The sequence below is a fragment of the Symphalangus syndactylus genome, chromosome 13 (genome assembly GCF_028878055.3).
Source record: "Symphalangus syndactylus isolate Jambi chromosome 13, NHGRI_mSymSyn1-v2.1_pri, whole genome shotgun sequence".
NCBI classification, from domain to species: domain Eukaryota; kingdom Metazoa; phylum Chordata; class Mammalia; order Primates; family Hylobatidae; genus Symphalangus; species Symphalangus syndactylus.
In genome coordinates, this window is record NC_072435.2 from 21,420,781 (window position 1) to 21,440,897 (window position 20,117).

General features: G+C 45.6%; 1 protein-coding gene across 4 annotated transcripts; it reads right to left on the reverse strand.

Moving 5' to 3' along the window:
• Positions 1-1,006: 1,006 nt before the first annotated feature.
• Positions 1,007-16,226, reverse strand: LOC129461041 (zinc finger protein 805). Of its 4 annotated transcripts, XM_055239837.2 has the most exons (4): positions 15,909-16,226; positions 12,854-12,980; positions 7,779-7,874; positions 1,007-3,088 (listed from the first exon to the last, which is right to left on the reverse strand). In XM_055239837.2, exons 1-4 carry the CDS (start codon positions 15,936-15,938, stop codon positions 1,458-1,460), a joined length of 1,884 nt encoding a protein of 627 aa, XP_055095812.2. In that variant the 5' UTR covers positions 15,939-16,226; the 3' UTR covers positions 1,007-1,457. The 4 variants fall into 4 exon arrangements, with proteins under 4 accessions (XP_055095812.2, XP_055095815.2, XP_055095813.2 ...); XM_055239840.2 differs by lacking the exon at positions 12,854-12,980 and having other exon boundaries at positions 15,909-16,191; XM_055239838.2 differs by lacking the exons at positions 12,854-12,980; positions 15,909-16,226 and adding an exon at positions 9,314-10,072.
• Between the last annotated feature and the right edge of the window lie 3,891 nt (positions 16,227-20,117).

Sequence of the window (20,117 nt, forward strand, 5' to 3'; positions counted from 1 at the left end):
ATGTGAGGCTCGTTCAATACTTGAAACTCAGTCAAGGTAACACATCATATTAACTGACTATAGAAGTAACATCACATAATTAAATCAATTGGTGGAGAAAAAGCATATGACAAAATTCAACACTTATTAATAATAACCAAAAAATCCCAGCAAATTAGGAATAGAGGGAAACTTTCTAAACTCGATAGAGAAACTCTTTGGAAGAAACTTTCAACATCATAATAACGAGAAACTGAACATTTTTGCCTAATATCAGGAACAAGGCATGGATAACTTGTCACTATTCGTATTCAATATCACACCGGAAATCCTACCTAGTACAATAACATGAGAAAAGCAAATAAAAGGTATACAGATGGGAAGCAAGAAATAAAACTGTCCCAAACTGCAAATGACATTTCTATATTTAAAATCCTAAGGATTCTCCCAAAAGAAATGGCAAGAAATAATGAGTTTAGGAAGGCTGCAAGACAGCAAAATAAGATTGAAAAAATAATGTTTCTGTATACTAGCCAACATCATGTGAAAATTGAAACTTTAAATATCAATGCCATTTACAATCACTCAAAAAACTATGAAGCTATAAATCTTATTTTAAATGTGCAGGAGTTACACTGTGTAAACTATAAAACAGTAATGAAATATATCAAAGAAAATTTAAATAAATGAAAAGATAGGCTATGTTCATGAATTGGAAGACTAAGATGCCAATTTTCAACATATTGATCTACAGATTTAACTCCATTTCTATCAAAATCCCAGCAAGAATATTTGAAAAACAGAAAAACCAATCCTAAAGTGTATATGGAAAGTCAAACTAGGAATGCTAAATGAATTTTAAATAAAAATAGTAAGAAAAAAGAAATCACATTACCTAATTTTGAGATTTATCATACAGCTATAGCAATCAAGTAAACCAACAGATGGGAATCAAGAAAAATTCTCAGTGTTAGTGTTTAAAACCCATTAAAAAAGGATTTTTAAATCAAAAAAGACCTAAACAGTATTAAGTGGTACAATAAAATGTGCGTTCATGTTTCCTTTAATCCTTAAATATAAAAGTATTTCATAACTCAAAGCCTTCATATTTCTCATAAAAACAATGCTTCTTAAAAAGAGACAATGTTGTAGAAGAAAGACATTCAGTAAGTTTCCATACCTTCCCTTACTAACTTTCCTGACACAGGACAGAAATGTACATACAAGACAACGGTATAAAAGAAGTGTCTGCATTTCATTTTCTTTTCTATGTCACCTCTTTCTGTTTATAAAAATTCCTGAGATAACACTGCACTGTAAACTAATGAGAAAGATGGAGCTAAAGGTTTTCCTAAGTGCACAGTAACCACTGGGTGTTTTTCCAGGATGAATTCAGATGGAGAATAAGGCTCTAAGCTGTGTGATTTTCTAATATGACTCCTTAGGTGACAAATGACATTCAGCAACAGAAGGTTTTCTCACAGTGAAGACACTTGTGGGGTTTCTCTTTGGTATGCACGATCAGATGCCATGTAAGATGCTTCCTCTTGCAAAAGATTTTCCTCAGTGGTGACATTCAAAAAGTTTTTCCCCAATAAAAGTTCTTGGATGTTGACTGAGGTCTGCCCACTTGTAAAAGGTCTTCCCACATCTGTTACACTGATGGGATTTCTCCCAGTATGCATCCTTTGATGCTGAGTGAGGGAAGAGCTGCGACTGAAGGCCTTTCCACATTCACTGCACTCATACGGCTTCTCTCCAGTGTGGATGATAGAGTGTCGAATGAGGTTTGTGCTCCAGCAAAATGTTTTCCCACACTCGATGCATTCATAGGGCTTCTCTCCACTATGAATCCGCTGGTGCCTTGTGAGGCCTGACCTGCGGTTGAAGGCCTTTCCACACTCCATGCACTCATAGGGCTTCTCTCCAGTGTGGATGCTGAAGTGTCGAATGAGGTCTGCCCTATTGCTAAAGGCTTTCCCACACTCTTTGCACTCGAAAGGTTTTTCTCCAGTGTGGGCCCTTTTATGCAAGATGAAAGTAGAGCAGTGGGTGAAGGCCTTTCCACATTCACTGCACACATAAGGCTTCTCCCCAGTGTGAATCCGCTGGTGCCTCTTGAGGTAGGATCGGTGGTTGAAAGCCTTCCCACACTCGAGGCACTCAAAGGGCTTCTCCCCAGTGTGGATGACATAGTGGTGAATCAGCGCTGCGCTCTCACAGAAGGCCTTCCCACATTCACTGCACTCATAGGGCTTCTCCCCTGTATGAGTTTGCTGGTGCCACATGAGGTATGACCTGTGTTTGAAGACCTTGCCACATTCGAAGCACTCGTAGGGATTCTCACCACTGTGGATAATGTAGTGTCGAATGAAACCTGGCCTATCTCGAAAGGCTTTGCCACACTCTTTGCACACAAAGGGTTTTTCTCCAGTGTGGCTCCTGTTATGCAAGACAAAAGTGGAGCGGTGGGTGAAGGCCTTTCCACATTCACTGCACTTATAAGGTTTCTCTCCACTGTGAATCCGCTGGTGCTGTGTAAGGTGTGACTTGCGATTAAAAGCCTTCCCACACTCCATGCACGTATAGGGCTTCTCCCCAGTGTGGACCATGTGGTGCTGCAGGAGGTATGTACTCTTGCTAAAGGTTTTTCCACACTCTGTGCATTCATAGGGCTTCACTCCAGAGTGAATCCTCTCATGCCGAGCAAGCAGGCGTTTCTTGTTAAACACTTTTTCACACTCATTGCATTTAAAGATATTTTCCTCTTCCTGAATAATTGGATTTTTACCTGATCCATGTGAGTCACAGTCATGCACATCATCTCCTAAGGAGACTTGATCCTGTATAATCCTTGAACACACACTATCAGCTGTCCCTAAACCATCAAGTCTGGGGCTCATTTTTCCAAGAAGCTTCTCCTTTTGGGAATCTAACCCTGGTCTCAAGCGTTCTCCCTGCATTTCTGAAAACCCATCCTGATCCTTGGATTGCCCCAACTGGGAGTCCCCTGAAGCTCCTTGTGCTAGTTGTCCCCCAAAAGAGATTCCTTCAGACAAGGCTAGCTCACAGGTGGTAGGTTCTGTGCTCTTGGGTTTTCCTTTGTCACCTGAAAGAAATCCAACACACAGAAGGGCCTGTTAGTAATGTAAAAAGAGAAGAAACAAAATCACCACTTCAGTAAAAAAAGTGAAGTTATAAATGGTGCCTTTATGTCTGTTATATTTTGCCATCTTGTACCCCAGATCTGTAATTTGTTTCTTTTATTTTCCTTGGATTCCTGACTCCTTGAAAGGGAGACCAGGCAGAGAGACCAGGTGAGGGGACAGGGCCTAGAGTGGAGATATCGCTTCAATTCTAGACTGAATATTTATATAAAGCTAACTCATTATAGGTCCCTAAATAGTTTATCCTAAATAGATGACTCTGGCTGAGGTCTGGTGGCACCAGAAAGACCAAGCAGTGAGTAGAAGGTTAGGTCTCTGAGCCACAAGATATCAGCTGAACTCTGGAAAAGGGATGAAGGCTGGAAACTTCACATGGCAATGTGGGCAATGTCTCGATTAATCGTGCTTGTGTAATAAAGCTCAATAAACGCTCAAACCAGAGCTCCAGTGAGTTTCGTGGGTTTGCAATGCTCTGTGCACATATTTTACACACAATGCTGGGTGGGTAACAAGTCACTGAGGAAGCTTTGTGTTTGGAACTCCTTCAGCCCCACATCCCGTGTCCTCTTCTAATTTGTATGCTTTGTCTGTAATAAACAAAATTGTGAGTATAATAGGTTTTAGAAAGTGTTGTGAGTCTTTTTAGCAAGTTATGAAACCTGAGGGTGGTTTCAGGAAATCCCTGAATTTGCAGTTGGAATTAGAGGATTCAGGTAGACTTGACGAAGTCCTGGAGGACTGTGTCCTTAATCTTGAGTTTGGCTAATCCTGGGTAGAAAAAGATCAAGGCAGTTTTCCAATAGAAGGTACCCAGTGAAGTAAGTCCTACTGGTCACGAGAGAAAGTGGGAAAGACACTATAGCCTTAGGAGAAAGAATATGCAAATGAGCTATAGCGCATGAGAGGGTGGTGGTGATGACAATCTAGGGAAAGATGAGGCACAGGGGAACTGATTCCCAAGATTCTGACCTAGGTGACAGCTGTGAAGAGCAGTGCCACTCTCAGGACAGGGCTCATAAGGCAGAGGTACCACTCTGGCACAGACATAATGCAAACTGGGAATAAAGAAGAACAGAGAGCTCAGAAATCCCCTTGCACATAGATGGGGCTTTGGTAGATGGCAAAGAGGCACAGCACCTCAGTGATGAGAGACTACTAAGGAATTAGAGCTAGAAAAATTGGCTACCCACATGGGGAATGGAAATATTGTATTCTATCACATTCTATACTCAAAACCAACTTCAGATTGATAAAGACTTAAATACCAAATGGCAAGTTTTACAACTTACAATAAAATAAACAAGAATACCTTTTCGATATTAGGGTAAAGCAACATTTTTTCCACAAGGCACAAAACCATTAATCACGTAAAAAAACATAAATCAGACTACACTATGTAAGGAACTCATTGAACAAAAGATATTTTAAAGACAGTGGAAGGACAAAATTAAAAACTAGAAGACATACCAGCAGCAAATGTAACTGATAAAAGATAGGTATCTAGAATGTACAAAAATCAAATCAAAAAGAGAAAGCCAAAGAAGTTAACTGAAAAATAGGCATTTATCACCAAATAACATCTCACGGAAGAAAATACAGATTGGCTCAGAATCATAAAAGACACTAAACCACCCTACCAATGAGGAAAATGCAAATCAAGAGCACAAGAGATAATATTTTGTGTCCATTTGATCGGCAAAAATTGAGGGGCCTTATAGTTTCAAGTATTAGATAGGATATGGATCAATGGACCCTTCCAAAAATTCCTGAGAGGAATTGTTTGATATAGGCCCTTTAGAAAACAATGAGAATGGGCTGGGCACGGTGGCTCACGCTTGTAATCCCAGCACTTTGGGAGGCCGAGGCGGGCGGATCATGAGGTCAGGAGATCGAGATCACGGTGAAACCCCGTCTCTACTAAAAATACAAAAAAAATTAGCCGGGCGTGGTGGCGGGCTCCTGTACTCCCAGCTACTCGGAGAGGCTGAGGCAGGAGAATGGCGTGAACCCAGGAGGCGGAGCTTGCAGTGAGCCGAGATCGCGCCACTGCACTCCAGCCTGGGCGACAGAGCGAGACTCCGTCTCAAAAAAAAAAAAAAAAAAAAAAAAAAAAAAAAGAAAACAATGAGAATGATCTTGCAAACTAGAACATTTGCATAGTCTATAATCCAATTATTTCACTCCAGAAACATCAAAAATGTATCCCTACACATGTGAAAGATGAACAACATATATAAATGTCCACAGCATCACTGATATAAAAACATGTAAACAATTAAGTACTCAGACAGTGAATGGATATATGAATACACTGTGAACCATGAACACTGAATTGTTGAATTTTCTTCAAGGGTAAGGAAGTTGAGTATATTTTTATGTTGAGTAAAGAAAGGATGAAGTTACAAAACAAGTAGAATATAAGTGAAGAAAAAATGTCCATGAAAAGGTATGATATAAACTCTTGAAAAAACTGGCCGTGGCCAAGGACAAGACCTCTTGCACCAGGGGAAAAGAGAAGCTACCGATATGAGAGGTTGAGAGGAATCTGTAAGGATTGCTGATTAAACAATATAAGTAGATGACACTGTCAACATGAAAACCTGCTAATACATCAGCAGTCATATGCTGAGTGGCTGGGGAAATATTAACTGTCTGGAACAAGGTCTGAATGCTGGAGTACCCCACGCAGGATAAAGAGCTGACCAGAGGCACAAAGCAGATACAGAGATTAAGTTTTGGGAGTCTATTAACATCCCCTAGAAAAAAGATGATAAGAGTTTAGAGTAAGAGCATAAGGGGGCCGGGCCCGGTGTCTCACGCCTGTAATCCCAGCACTTCGGGAGGCCAAGGCGGGTGGATCACCTGAGGTCGGGAGTTCGAGACCAGCCTGACCAACATGGAGAAACTCCATCTCTACTAAAAATACAAAATTAGCCGGATGTGGTGGTGCATGCCTATAATCCCAGCTATTCGGAAGGCTGAGGCAGGAGAAACGCTTGAACCTGGGAGGCGGAGGTTGTGGTGAGCCAAGATCGCACCATTGCACTCCAGCCTGGGCAACAAGAGCAAAACTCCATCTCAAAAAAGAAAAAAAAAAAGCAGAAGGATAGGTTTCATGGAGGTGATAGAGGGATGAATTCAGGAGGCATGCATGATGTGAAATCGAAAGGCTCTGGACATAGGCTGGATGCAGGGACTCATGGAGGTGGAGGGGTTGACTTGTCTGAGGTTGGATCCAGTCCCCTAATCTGCCTGGATGGCAGAACCATTCACAGAAACTTGGGAGGTGGCAGGAGCGAGCAAGATCATGGGTTCCTTGTTAGGCATGTTGAGTTTTGTGCTTTTGGGATTTTCAAGGGGAGATGTGGCACTGAAGAGGGGACGATCTGGAACAGACTCTGAAGGGCTGAATAGGGACTGCACAGACACTCAGGGTTGGATGAGCAGCTCAAGGAACCCATGCGGGCAGAGGCCAAGGCTCTGCAGTGGCACCAATCCATACACCTGACAGATGGCCTCAGTGCCCTCAGCAGCCTGAGCATGGGACAGAGAAGGTCAAATGTCACCCTGAGGTTTTTGGAAAACAGGAGATATAGGAAGACATGGGCAAAGTACTGCTTCTTACTGTCTGATTGACACTCGGAATGGGTGGAAGGAGAAGGTGGGAGAGGCTGATAGGCAGAATATAACTGGAAAGAGAAATTGAGAGAGTAAGAAAGGCCGTATTCCCCAGAGTTCAGAAGGAAATGTAACGTATCATCACTCATCAATGTTTATATGACATGAGTAACACTCATAGCTTATTTTGATGAGTCACTTACTATGGCTCAGAAACTATGCAGTTTTATCCATTAATATATCACATGATTACATCTTCAAACTGCCCAATGGCATAAAAATAATGTTTTTCTTTTTTGTCTTTTACAAAAATAATTTCTAATAGCATTTTTCAGGAACAGACTGAGTGTAGTGGACTGAGTAGGTTCTCACCAGGTCATCTGCTCTTCTCCTTGGACAGGCAGCTCAGCCACAATCCCTAGACTCACGGACCCAAGTACAGCCAAATGCCCAGTTCCCATGGGTGAGATGTGAGGGGAGGTCTGGAAGTGGGTATGACTTCCCTTATTCCCTTAATTCTCTACGAGCAAGAAGATGTCAGGACAACCTTAAAGCAACAGGTTGATGACAGAAGGACTCTAGGTCCTGAATAACTGTGTGGTACAGAGTTCCCTGCTGACCCACACAGACCTTGGTATGAGTGAAAAAGAGTTTTCATATGTGAATCATTTAAATTTTGGAGTTTGTTGGATATAGCAGTTGGTATTAACTTAGCCAAACTCAAATACAAACTTCACTAGGGTCACAGAGTAGAAGACTGGCAAACCAGGTTTCAGGCACACAAGGTTGGAGCCCCAGGACCAATCTCAGTGCATACACCTCACTCCTCCCCAGGAGTGGTGACAAGTGCGATGGGGCTGGGAGGACGGAGAAACCACAGGTTAAAGGGCTCCAAGGCTCCCAAACCCTTAGAGAAGCCACAGTGAGAAGCTTCCCAAGAGATCCCAGGGCCAGCGGTCTCCTCGAAGTCTCAAGCCAGCAGGGACTCCGACCTCCCCAGATCTTGGCTCCTACCTGGACAGGTGCCTTGGGAGAGGTCTTCTTTCCTGGTCCATGGCTCCTGCCCATGCTCTAGGTGGTAGATCAGCTCAGGTCTGGGAACAGGACACCCTGTTTATGGAGAAAGAAAGTGGACACATGGATGTGGGTGAAAAGAAATACCTTCAATCTAGTCTGGGACTTCAGGATGGGGACCAGACCTTGGAATGAAGCTACACCCATCCATGGGAACAAAAAGTTTGCATGTAATCTAGAAACCAAGGGCAGGCCATGTCATGCTGCCACAGAATCTCTACTCCTAACAGTAAGTCAAAAACTAGAATTTATAGGCTATAACCATGTCCAGGGGACTATGCCAAGCATTTAAATGCATTAAAAAGTGAACAATATTTATGGAATGTCTTAGAGAAAAAGTGATATACTTTAAATATTGATTATTTTCATTCAAAACAAGGTATGTGTCTTCATTGATCTAAGTCTTTTTTTTTTTTTTTTTTAACATCCTAAGCTATGTTTTATAATGCTCTTCCTCTAAACCAAAGACTAAATGCGTCTGTTGCCCAGGCTGGAGTGCAGTGGCGCCATCTCCGCTCACTCGGCCTCCTGAGTAGCTAGGACTAAAGGCGCGTGCCATCATGCCTGGCTAATTTTTTTGTATTTTTAGTAAAAACGAGGTTTCACTATGATGGCCAGGCTAGTCCTGAATTCCTGACCTCAGGTGATCCACCCGCCTCGGCCTCCCAGAGTGCTGGCATTACAGGCATGACCCACCTGCCCAGCCATTAAATGAGGATTCCAGTTGAGGATTTCCTCACGGTATACCCAGGAAGTCCATATCGTAATCAATACCATTTTATTGACAAAGAAACCCAGGCTCAGGGAGGTAAAGTGATTTGCTGAAGAGCACAGAACTGGTGAATGGCTGAGTCAATAAGGAAACTCAGGTCCTGCCATCTCTGTCTGTGCTGTTTAACCACAAAGCTCCACAACGCTACCCAGAAAGTGCCAGGTCAAAGTATGCCAACGACAATAATCATGATGAGGATGATGGTAACAGTACTGGCGGCAACAGAGATTGTAATGGCTCCCTGCACGCAGCCTGGTCTCCCAGGTGCTGTTCTGAGCCTTTTCATAAAATAACCCTTAACCCTGGCAACAGCCCTGGGATGCAAATATGGTAAGTCCTCATTTGAACAATGAGAACACTGAGGCACAGGCAAGTTCAGTAACTTGCCCAAGGCCATGGAGTTTTTAAAGAGCACAGCTGGGGCTGGACACCAGGGTTCTAGCTTCAAACCCTGCTCTCCCAAGCAATACAGTAAGGAGGAAACCACGAGTACCAGAGTGGGTGGCAGAGGGTGGTGACGAGGCAGAGATGTGAGCTGGAGGATTCATTCTCAGGGACCAGCGGCCAGGATGAGGGGCAGGTCAGTGACTCCAGACCCCAGCATTTCATGAACCATTAAAATATTTAAAAACTGAACATCCTACGGTGATACGGTTACATAAGGATATTTACAGAAACTTCATATAGCAGCACAGTGGCTCACATCTGTAGTCCCAGCTACTGGAGAGGGTGAGGTGTGAGGATCACAGTGAGCTATGATCTTGCACCATTGTACTCCAGACTGGGCGACAAGAGTGAAACTCCATCTCAAAAAAAAAAAAAGCTCACAAAAGAAGAAATTTTTCTACACAAAAAAATGCAGTGATAGCTTCATAAAATGAAGGTGTTTCATCTGTGCTGAGTAAGTTAAACTGGATGAGGGACTCACAGGAGTGGCTAAATTTTCCTTACTTTGCTGAGGACAGGGATCCTGCGAGAATAATTGGAGCATGAACACTGCCTGGAACAGGCCTGAGACACCCAATCAGTGCTCTGGGGATCTGGACTGTTAATTGTTTTTTTTTTTTTTTTTTTTTTTTGACACGAAGTCTTGCTCTACCATCAGGCTGGAGTGCAGTAGCGCAATCTCGGCTCACTGCAACTTCCAACTCCCTGGTTCAAGTGATTCTCCTGCCTCCACCTCCTAAGTAGCTGGGATTACAGGCATGCGCCACCACACCCAGCTAATTTTTGTATATTTATTACAGACGGGGTTTCACCATGTTGGCCAGGATGGTCGCTATCAACTGACCTCGTGATCTGCCTGCCTTGCCCTCCCAAAGTGCTGAGATTGCAGGCATGAGCCACCATGCCCGGCCTGCTTTTCTTAAAAGTGATCCACTTTTTATTTTTCTTAGATTTCTTCAAAAATGGAATCCTTATCACTCTGGTAAATGGAAAATCCAGAGTCACTTGTCCTGATGGCAGGTAACCATGAAAATGTAGCAATAAGGCCGGGCGCAGTGGCTCACGCCTGTAATCCCAGCACTTTGGGAGGCCGAGGTGGGTGGATCACCTGAGGTTGGGAGTTCGAGACCAGCCTGACTAACATGGAGAAACCTCATCTCTACTAAAAACACAAAATTAGCCGGGTGTGGTGGTGTGTGCCTGTAATCCCAGCTTCTCGGGGGGCTGAGGCAGGAGAATCACTTGAACCCGGGAGGCGGAGGTTGTGGTGAGCCGAGATCGTGCCATTGCACTCCAGCCTTGGCAACAAGGGCAAAACTCCGTCCCAAAAAAAAAAAAAAAAAAAGAAAATGTAGCAATAAATCAAAACAACGTATACAAAAATTAGCTGGGCATGGTGGCACCTGCCTGTAATCCTAGCTACTCAGGAGGCTGAGGCATGAGAAATGTTTGAATCCAGGAGGCAGAGGTTGCAGTGAGCCAAGATCAAACCACTGCACTCTAGCCTAGGCAACAGCGAGACTCTGTCTCAAGACAAACAAACAGTGCTGTTTGGTCCCTGTGAGCTCATGCTGCTTGTTCAGGGCTGTGAGCCTAAGGCTGCTCCCTCTGTAGAAAAGGGGAAATTACCAACAGTTTGCAGGATGTTAAGTCTCAGCACTAAACCACAGTTTTCCTCAAATGCTAAGGAGGCAAGATGAGAAGAAATAAAAGAACAACTTCCTCGGGTGTCTCTCAGCACCAGCTGATGTAGTGTCTGTCCAAGCACTCTCTGAAAAAGAGCTTCTCAACCTTAGCACAATTGACATTTAGGTCCAGGTAATTCTTTGTTTGTGAGATCGGGGGAAGAGGAGAAAGGATCTGTCCTGTGCATTACAAGGATGTTTAGCGGCATTCCAGGTCTCCACCCACTAGCTGTCAATGTTATCATCTTAGGGTGTTTTTTTTTTTTTTTTTTTTTTGAGATGGAGTCTCGCTCTGTTGCCCAGACTGGAGGGCAGTGGTGCAATCTCAGCTCACTGCAACCTCCGCCTCCTGGGTTCACGCCATTCTCCCGCCTCAGCCTCCCGAGTAGCTGGGACTACAGGCACCCGCCACCACGCCCGGCTAATTTTTTGTATTTTTAGTAGAGACAGGGTTTCACCGTGTTAGCCAGGATGGTCTCGATCTCCTGATCTCGTGATCCGCCCGCCTCGGCCTCCCAAAGTGCTGGGATTACAGGCTTGAGCCATCGCACCTGGCCCATCATCTCAGTTTTAACAACCAAAATGTCTCCACACATTGCCCAGTGTCCACTGAAGCTCAACATCGTCCCTGCTTGAGAACCACTAGCTTAGAAAGACATGAACAAGGTAAAGGGAGGAGGCTATGGTGAGAAAGGGGCCTCCCCAAGATTCGATGGTCAGGGAAGGGCTGGATGAGGAGGCAATGGTGGTGCTGAGAAGGGGCGGCCATGTGAAATGCTGAATTACCCTGAGAACACTCATCAAACAGAACAGCAAATGCAATGGCCTGAGGTGGGTGGGCACTTGGGGAAATAGCAAAAAGCCCAGCAAGGCTGCAGCACAGTGACTTTAGAATCAGAGGACGTGAAGGTGATTGAAGGACGTGAAGGTTGTTTAGGATAACACCTGGTTGTACGGAAGGTCAATGTCTCCTGGGGGCCTGCCTGACTCAACTCTTCTTGGTGAATATCCCACCACCCCTTACACCATAGACTGGGCTGTGGAGCAGATACATGAGCAACCAGGCCCACCCAGGCAGATCCCGCTCTGAAACTCAAAAAAAGAACTGCAGACAGAGGCCAGTCTATGCTGGGCAGTGGGTGAGAGATGGAGGCAAGTATGAGCTGGAGGTGGAGCAGCATTTGCTGCCTCAAACACGCCCCATAGAAGCCAGAGAAACAGACAAGAAATCTGGAGAAGAAGGAGGGCTCACAAAGAGTAAAACCTGGGGTGGTTACTCTTCCCTTGAACTTGCTGAGGCAGAAAAAGCCATACAGAGTAGACAGTGACATGAGCAGACCCAGACAGAGAAACTAGGACACCATCGTGGTGGTTCTCGGTTCCTACTTCAACCCCTCGTAACATACAGCTGGAAATCCTACCTTTGGGGTCTGCAAAACACCCACAAATTCAGACATTTTCTGCACTCACCTCTTCCTTTTTTTTTTTTTTGAAAGGGAGTCTCACTCTGTCACCCAGGCTGGATATAGTAGCACTATCTCAGGTCACTGCAACCCCATTTCCTTCCACCACCTTCTTCTCCTTTGGCTAGGAGCCAAAGAGTACTCTTATTTCTTGTCCAAAGCGATACAGGGAGACTGTATAGGAAGAGGTGAGTGTAGGCCGGGAGTGGTGGCTCACACCTGTAATCCCAGCACTTTGGGAGGCCAAGGTGGGCGGATCACCTGAGGTCAGGAGTTTGAGACCAGCCTGGCCATCATGGTGAAACCCCATCTGTACTAAAAATACAAAAATTAGCCAGGCATGGTGGTGGGCACCTGTAATCCCAGCTTCCCAGCTACTTGGGAGGCTGAGGCAGGAGAATCGCTTGAACCTGGGAGGCGGAGGTTGCAGTGACCTGAGATAGTGCTACTATATCCAGCCTGGGTGACAGAGTGAGACTCCCTTTCAAAAAAAAAAAAAAAGGAAGAGGTGAGTGCAGAAAATGACTGAATTTGTGGGAAGGAGGCAAGGCCAGTAAGAGAGGCCTTCTTGACCCATCAGGCCTGGAGTCAGAGGATGGAACGAAGGAGGTGGCAGGTCCCCTGCATGCTGGAGGGGGAAGGCCTTACCCAGAGATACCAGGAGCCCACAGTTTTCCAGCATCACCTCCTGGTACAGGGTCCGCTGAGCTAGGTCCAGCTGGCCCCACTCCTCCTGGGTGAAAGTCACAGCCACATCATCAAAGGTCACAGACACCTGAAATGTCAAATAGAGGTAGTAGAGTTTGCTGTGGGACTATTGCATGTGCTTTGCTGGAAAAGGTGCAGCAAGATCAAGGCCCAAATCACTGAGGGCCTCCTGAGGGCCTAACTTTGTACCAGGCTGAAGGAGGAAGGCAGACATTGCTTTGGACAGATTACGTAATGTAAAAGAGAAAAGCCTCCTATATAGGAGGCATCAAAGAATAACAGAAGACAATGGCAATAACTCGTGGATGGCGAGATGCAGACAATTATTAGAGTTCGAGGACCTCAAAGAAATGAGGAAGTAATGACAATAATAATGGCAATAATGTTGACAACCACAGTGCCTGAGCCTCTCTGGTCCAGCTCATGCTGAAGGCTTCATGTTCTGTTTTAAAGCAACTACAAGTCCCAAACTCTGAAGTCAGACTTCTCAAGTTTGAATCCAAACTCCTGAAACTGACACTTGCCAGTTTTGTGACCTTAGGACCTCATTTATCTCTGCCTCAATTTTCAGATGAATACAGAATTCCCATTTTCCCAACAACAGACATGAATTATTCTGGGTTTTATTAATCCTCCCACAGCCCCTGAAGTATTACTAAACACCACCGCCAATCACCTCGATGTCACAGTCACTGACCTGAGGCTAAGGGAGCTCCACAGATTCTCCTAGTCTTTTGTGTTTTCTGTTTTTTTATTTGTTTGTTTGTTTCAGAGACAGGGTCTCACTCTATTACCCAGACTGGAGTGCAATGGCATGCTCAGAGCTCACTGTAACCTCGAACTCCTGGGCTAAAGCAATCCTTCAGCCTCAGCCGCCCAAGTAGCTAGGACTACAGGCATGCACCACTGCGCCCAACTATTTCTTTTTGGTAGAGCTGGGATCTTGCTATGTTGCCCAGGCTGGTCTCGAACTCCTAGCCTCAAGTGATCCTCTCACCTCAGCCTCCCACAGCACTGGGGCTACAGGTGTGAGCACCAAGCCCAGCCAGAATTTTACATGTTATAAGCATGATTTATATATAAGAGACGGGATTTTAACCCAGGTCCCTCTACTTCAGGGTGTAATACTGTGACCCCAACAATCCTCCACCACCCACGTGAATCTACAATAATACAGTTGTGAAGCATTTCTACATATTTTTGCTATTTAATCTATTTTAGCAGCTCCTGAAAATATCCCCAAGATGTGGGCAACACCCTCATCACCAAATTCACGAGTGCCAAATGCCTGAGAAGGGGCAGTGCCTGGACCAGCTCATCCTCTCCCCTGGACCTCAGGGAGATTGCATAATGAACCATCAGCCTTTTCCTTCCCTGAGTCCTGCCAGCAGGTATCCCTAAGGCCAGTGTGCTTCAGGACCAGGAAACTCAAGTGGCTGAGGATAACGCAGGCTGTGGTCATGAGAACCCAGGCTTATGACTGGCCAAAATGCCCTATGGGATGAAGGCAGGACGAACATCCAACAAAAGACCACAGGATCTTGCCCTTCCAGGCCATGTCTCAGCAGGTGGGGATGGGGGGAACCATGGTAACCTCACAAGTCCTCTTGGACCTCCTTAAACAACCAACACACTTTGCCTTTGTCCACACAATCCTCTCTAACGGAATATCTGCCTGTCACTTCCAATGGCCACTGTGACTTGCTGGAAAAAGACTGCAAAGTTCACCTCCAGGGCTTCTCAGCCAACTGTCTGCAAAAACAAAGGCTCTGGTGGTCCACACGCTAAATATGAGTTTCTGTTACTTAAGTGCTGTGTGACTTTCAGCAGGTAACTAAACAGGCTGGAGTCTTGACCTCCTCTTGTGTACGGCAGTGTTTATAATAGAATGTCACTTTAAGGAGATCAGGATTAAATGAGATGATAAACAATGCCCATTTCTCAGTTCACATCAAGGACTCAATGAAGGCCAACCGTTATAGTTCTTGTGTTATTATTTATGCTCTTTGTCCCCACAAAATCCTTAAGACCCCAACACAGTAGCTGTCTAAAATTTTGCCAGATTCTCTATACAAAAACGCTAGACCAAAGGCAGGTGAGAAGGGGACTACTTTAGTCTGAACTGCCATGAAAGGCTGTTTTAAAGAAGTGACATTTGAGCAGAGCCAACAAGATGTGAAAGGGTCTTGCAGAGATCTGAGGACAGTGTGAGGCTGAATGAACTCTGAGTGAAGGCTGAGGGGTGGGAAAGAACTCTGCGTGATCAGATTGGTGTGTCTAAAGGGCTGAGCCAGGGAGGAAAGGAAGGAAAGAAGGACAGAGGTGGTCAGCCATAGTGGACCGGATAGGGCCTTGCAGGCCATGGCCGAGTTCGAATTAGGTGTGTGACGGGTGTCCCTGGAGTGGAACTTCATCTATCCTTCAAGCAATTATTGAGCAGCTATCAGAGGCCTGACACTTTTGGCGGTGGAAAGCTGCAGAAGGGCTAACTAGAAGTGGGGCATCGTATGTGACTGGTTAGGCTGAACACGTATGGCTTTCTCTGCTTGGTCCTCTTTTGGAGGCGGAGGCAAAAATTAGAAGAACAGTCAGTTACAAATCAAGTCCTATTTGGGGCCTACTGTTCCAGGAGTTACCGTTTAGCTTCCTGAAATGTCACCAGAGAGTAATCTAGCTCCTTGCAAGACTAACTTAAGGCAGTCTGGCTTCCAGAGTAGTTTATTGTAGAACAGGAGGCTGGTTTCCCGGGCAGGTTGCTACAAAAAAATTGTACGTCACAGCCCTATAATCTATGTATAGTCTGGCTACTGTCCGCTTCAGTATTCAGTCTCTCAGGTACTACCACGACAGGAGATAAACCAAGTGACAAGCCTGCTCCACATTTCATAAACAAAACTACAAAGAGGAATCCTGTGGCTGTCTTGGCTTCCGGCCTGCCCAGGAGGCTTCCCCGAACTAGCAGAAAAGCAGCAAGGCCGAAACCTCGTCCACTCACCTGCACCGGGTCCGTCAAAGCCATCGCCATACCGGGACCCTGAGGCCCTAGCGGGGCGGGGGCTGCCGCGAGCAGGGCGGGTCTCGCGGGCTCAGCCGAACCCCACCCCTTCCCTGAGCCGGGCCCGGTGACCTTGGCTGACAGTCGAACTCTCCCGTTACGGGGAGGCTCACGGTTCGCTCCGAGACGCGGAGGTCGCTGTCAGCCTCCTACCTGCCCATTTCCCCAGAGCCGCCAGGGAGGCGGCCACGGAACACCGCCCCCTCCCTAGAGCCGGCGTGGACGGAACCGTCGCGCCCAAATTACGTCCCATCCAAATGCCGGAAGTCCCGCCCCAAACTTTGCAACCCACAGGAAACGCCCCTGTCCTGGACCATCATTGGCCCCAGGGCCTGCCGTCGCACCTGGCAATGCCTTGTAGTTAATGTAGTTTTTCTCTACAAACCACCTGCAAAGGGGACCGATCCTGAGCCTGCAGGCCTCGGTGTAAAAGTCGCAGCGGGCCTGCAGCCCGGCTCAGGCCTGCCTCTGTCCTGGCGGCACAACTCGGAGGCCAAGCGTGAGACCGTCCATTCTTCGCCGGAGGAAATCGAGCCCCAGGAAGCAGGGACATTTGCCAGGGTCAGGGCCAGTACAGAGACCCTGGACCAGGCTCCGGACTCTGACTTCCACCTTGCATTATTTCCCCTCCGGATCCTCTTATAAAGTTCAGTGGGCAGTCAGGGTAACCAAAGGGGGACGTCGGGCGGCGCATTGCCTCAGGCCTGGAATCCCAGCGCCTGCAGATCGTATGAGCCCAGGAGCTCAAGACCAGCTTGAGCAACATAGGGAGACTACCAAAAAAAAATTTTTTTTTTTTAAATAAGCTGAGTGTGCTGGCGCACACCTGTGGTCCCAGAAGGCTGAGGCAGGAGGATCGCTTGGACAGGACAGGAGGAGTTTGAGGACAGACGACAGGAGTTTGAGACCAGTCTGGGCGACAGAGCGAGACCTCATTGGTACCAAAAAAAAAAAAAAAAAAAAAAAAATAGGGCGCGGTGGCTCACGCCTGTAATCCCAGCACTTTGGGAGGCCGAGGCGGGTGGATCACGAGGTCAGGAGATCGAGACCATCCTGGCTAACACGGTGAAACCCTGTCTCTACTAAAAATGCAAAAAATTAGCCGGGCGTGGTGGCGGGTGCCTGTAGTCCCAGCTACTCGGGAGGCTGAAGCAGGAGAATGGCGTGAACCCGGGAGGCGGAGCTTGCAGTGAGCCGAGATCGCGTCACTGCCCTCCAGCCTGGGCAACAGAGTGAGACTCCGTCTCAATATATATATACGTTTTTGAGACAGGGTCTCACTCTGTTGCTCAGGCCATAGTGCAGTGGTGCGATCACAGCTCACTGCAGCCTCAAACTCCAGGGTTCAAGTGATCCTCCAACCTCAGCCACCCAAGTAGCTGGGACTGCAGGCACGCACCACCATGTCCAGCAAATTTGAGGTTTTTTGTTTTGTTTTGTAGTTTTTGTAGTCAAAGTTTCACCATGCTGCCCAGGCTGGTCTTGAACTCCTGGGCTCAAGTGATCCACTCACCTTGGCCTCCCAAAGTGCTGGGATTACAGGCATGAACCACCGCATCCATCCTGCTCAAAAAAATTTTTAATTAGCTGAGCATCGTGGCGCACCCCTGTAATTCCAGTTACTCAGGAGGCTGAGGTGGGAGGATCTCGAGCCCAGGAGGTTGAGGCTGCAATGACCTGTAATCGCACCACTGCACTCCAGTCTGGGCAATAGAGCAAGACCCTGTCCGGCTGGGACACGTTGCAAATGCACTGTCTCTCTTGGGCCTTCTTTGGCCAAGCTCCATCTTCACATGGTCCAGCAACTTTTGCTTTAGGTATTGGCTGAGAGCCCTGGTAGAGTGGATTTGACATTCCTTGACGTGGGGAGTCTTCGACTGGGGGAGCTCGTGACTCCAACTTTAAGCATGATCAGTTTGAAATGTCTGTATGACCACAAAGTGTCTGTGTCACAGCAGTTCAATCTCTGACTGAATATTGGGAGAGAAGTTGTGCCTGGACATAAAAATTTGGAAGTTTTTGGCAAACACTGTTATTTCAAGTTATGATACTGGACAAGACCATGAAAAAAAAATGAGGATAGATGGAGAAAGGAATGGAAAGAGGTGAACACTGTTAAACAAAAATTACAGGAGGCCATTTTTTTGGAGCTCCTACAGTAGGCCTCACTGATCAAACCAAAATGGCGTCTCTCATACTCAATGTCATCTAATCAAACTGAAGTTTTAAGGAAGAAGACAGATCCCAGTTTTTCCTAAAAGCAGATTTCAGTCTACCTGAATTAGTGAAATTAGGAAGTCCCCTCTGCTTTAACCCTTAGAAAAAAAGTAATCTGTTAACCAATCGGCTTTTTTTCCTATTGTTCTACTTTATTGTTCCCACCTTACAAAACCCACTGTTCTGCCATTGCCCAGTGGGAACTCTAATTTCTATTGTATAGAACAGAGATTGCCCCAATTCATGAATCACAAACAAAAGTCAATTAGATCTAAAACTAAATTTGTTGTAAGTTTGGCCTTTTGACAACTCTGAACTAACTGGTTGCAAACAAGAAAGCAACAAAGTCATGTTAGGGTCGTAACAATCTTTTAAGAATTATACTATACAGGCTGAGCGCAGTGGCTCACGGCTGTAATCCCAACACTTTGGGAGGTTGAGGTGGGTGGATCACCTGACGTCAGGTGTTTGAGACCAGCCTGGCCAACATGGTGAAACCCCGTCTCTACTAAAAATACAAAAATTAGCTGGGCATGGTGGCAGGTGCCTGTAATCCCAGCTACTTGGGAGGCTGAGGCAGAATTGCTTGAATCTGGGAGGCAGAGATGGTAGTGGGCCGAGATCGGGCCAGAGAGCAAGACTCCGTTTCAAAAAAAAAAAAATTATATTATACAAAACCTTAGTAGTCTCCGTTGGTGACTGTTTTTTTTCTTCTCATGACTATGAAGGTTAGAGAATAAAATCCAACTTTCAATGATTTGACAATACATATGGTTATGAAAATGGAAACAGCGTGTGCAGAAAATGCCCTCCAGAGATTTAAAAGTGGAGAAAGTATCATGACAGGATGTTAACTGGGTGGAAATGTAGATGGAATCAATTTCCTAGAAGGTATTATTTGTAAAATGAGATTATTGAGAAATGTTGCTTAATTAGCATGCAAGCTGTTAACACTGTTATTCATCATTGACAATACTATTTTGCCCAATTTAAAAGAGTAATAATTCTCCTTTTCACATGTGTATGACCCTTAGGGTTAAATTAGTTTTCGCTTTGGATGCAGAACAGATATTAAAGTTAGTATATTTATATTCCATCATGGAATGTCTGGAATCAGTGCAGCTGAGGAAAGCTATGTAGATATTGGTGACAATTTTTTTTTTTTGAGACAGAGTCTTACTCTGTTGCCCAGGCTGGAGTACAATGGTGCAATGTCGCCTCACCGCAACCTCCACCTCCCAGGTTTAAGTGATTCTCATGCCTCAGCCTCGCGAGTAGCTGGAATTACAGGCACGAGCCACCATGGCCAGTTAATTTTTGTATTTTTCAGTCAAGATGGGTTTTTACCATGTTGGTCAGGCTGGTCTCAAACTCCTGACCTCAAATGTTTATCTGCCTGCCTCAGCCTCCCAAATTGCTGAGATTGCAGGTGTGAGCCACTACGCCCGGCCTGGGGACACTTTTAAATCCCTCATGTAAAGCATGTCAGTTTTCATTATTTAAACATATATCATCTGGTGATCAGTGCTGAGGCCCTAGTGATTTTTCTATCCTTACCTGCCAAAAATGTGCCCAGTGATGGGTTTATCCAGCACCTAAAATGTGTAAGAGTTTATATGTATGAACCAGTTAATTTATTAGGAATTGCCAAGTGTTTGAAATGTTAATTCAGGAAAACTGATAGGATGAAGCAAAGCATATAGAGATAAGCACTGTGTCTCCTCATGCAGGTAAAAGAAAGAAAAAACAAAAAAGAGAGGTAAATACTGAAAGTGCAGGTTAAAAACCGTGAACCAATGTCTTGGAGTATTTAACTTACAGATCTGCAATAGTGAGAGCTGTTCATCTGAGTGAAGTGGCTGAATTATTTATGCTTACGTAGTGGGTCTGGTCATAACAGAAATCATGCCTGCAACTGCTGGATATTTCACA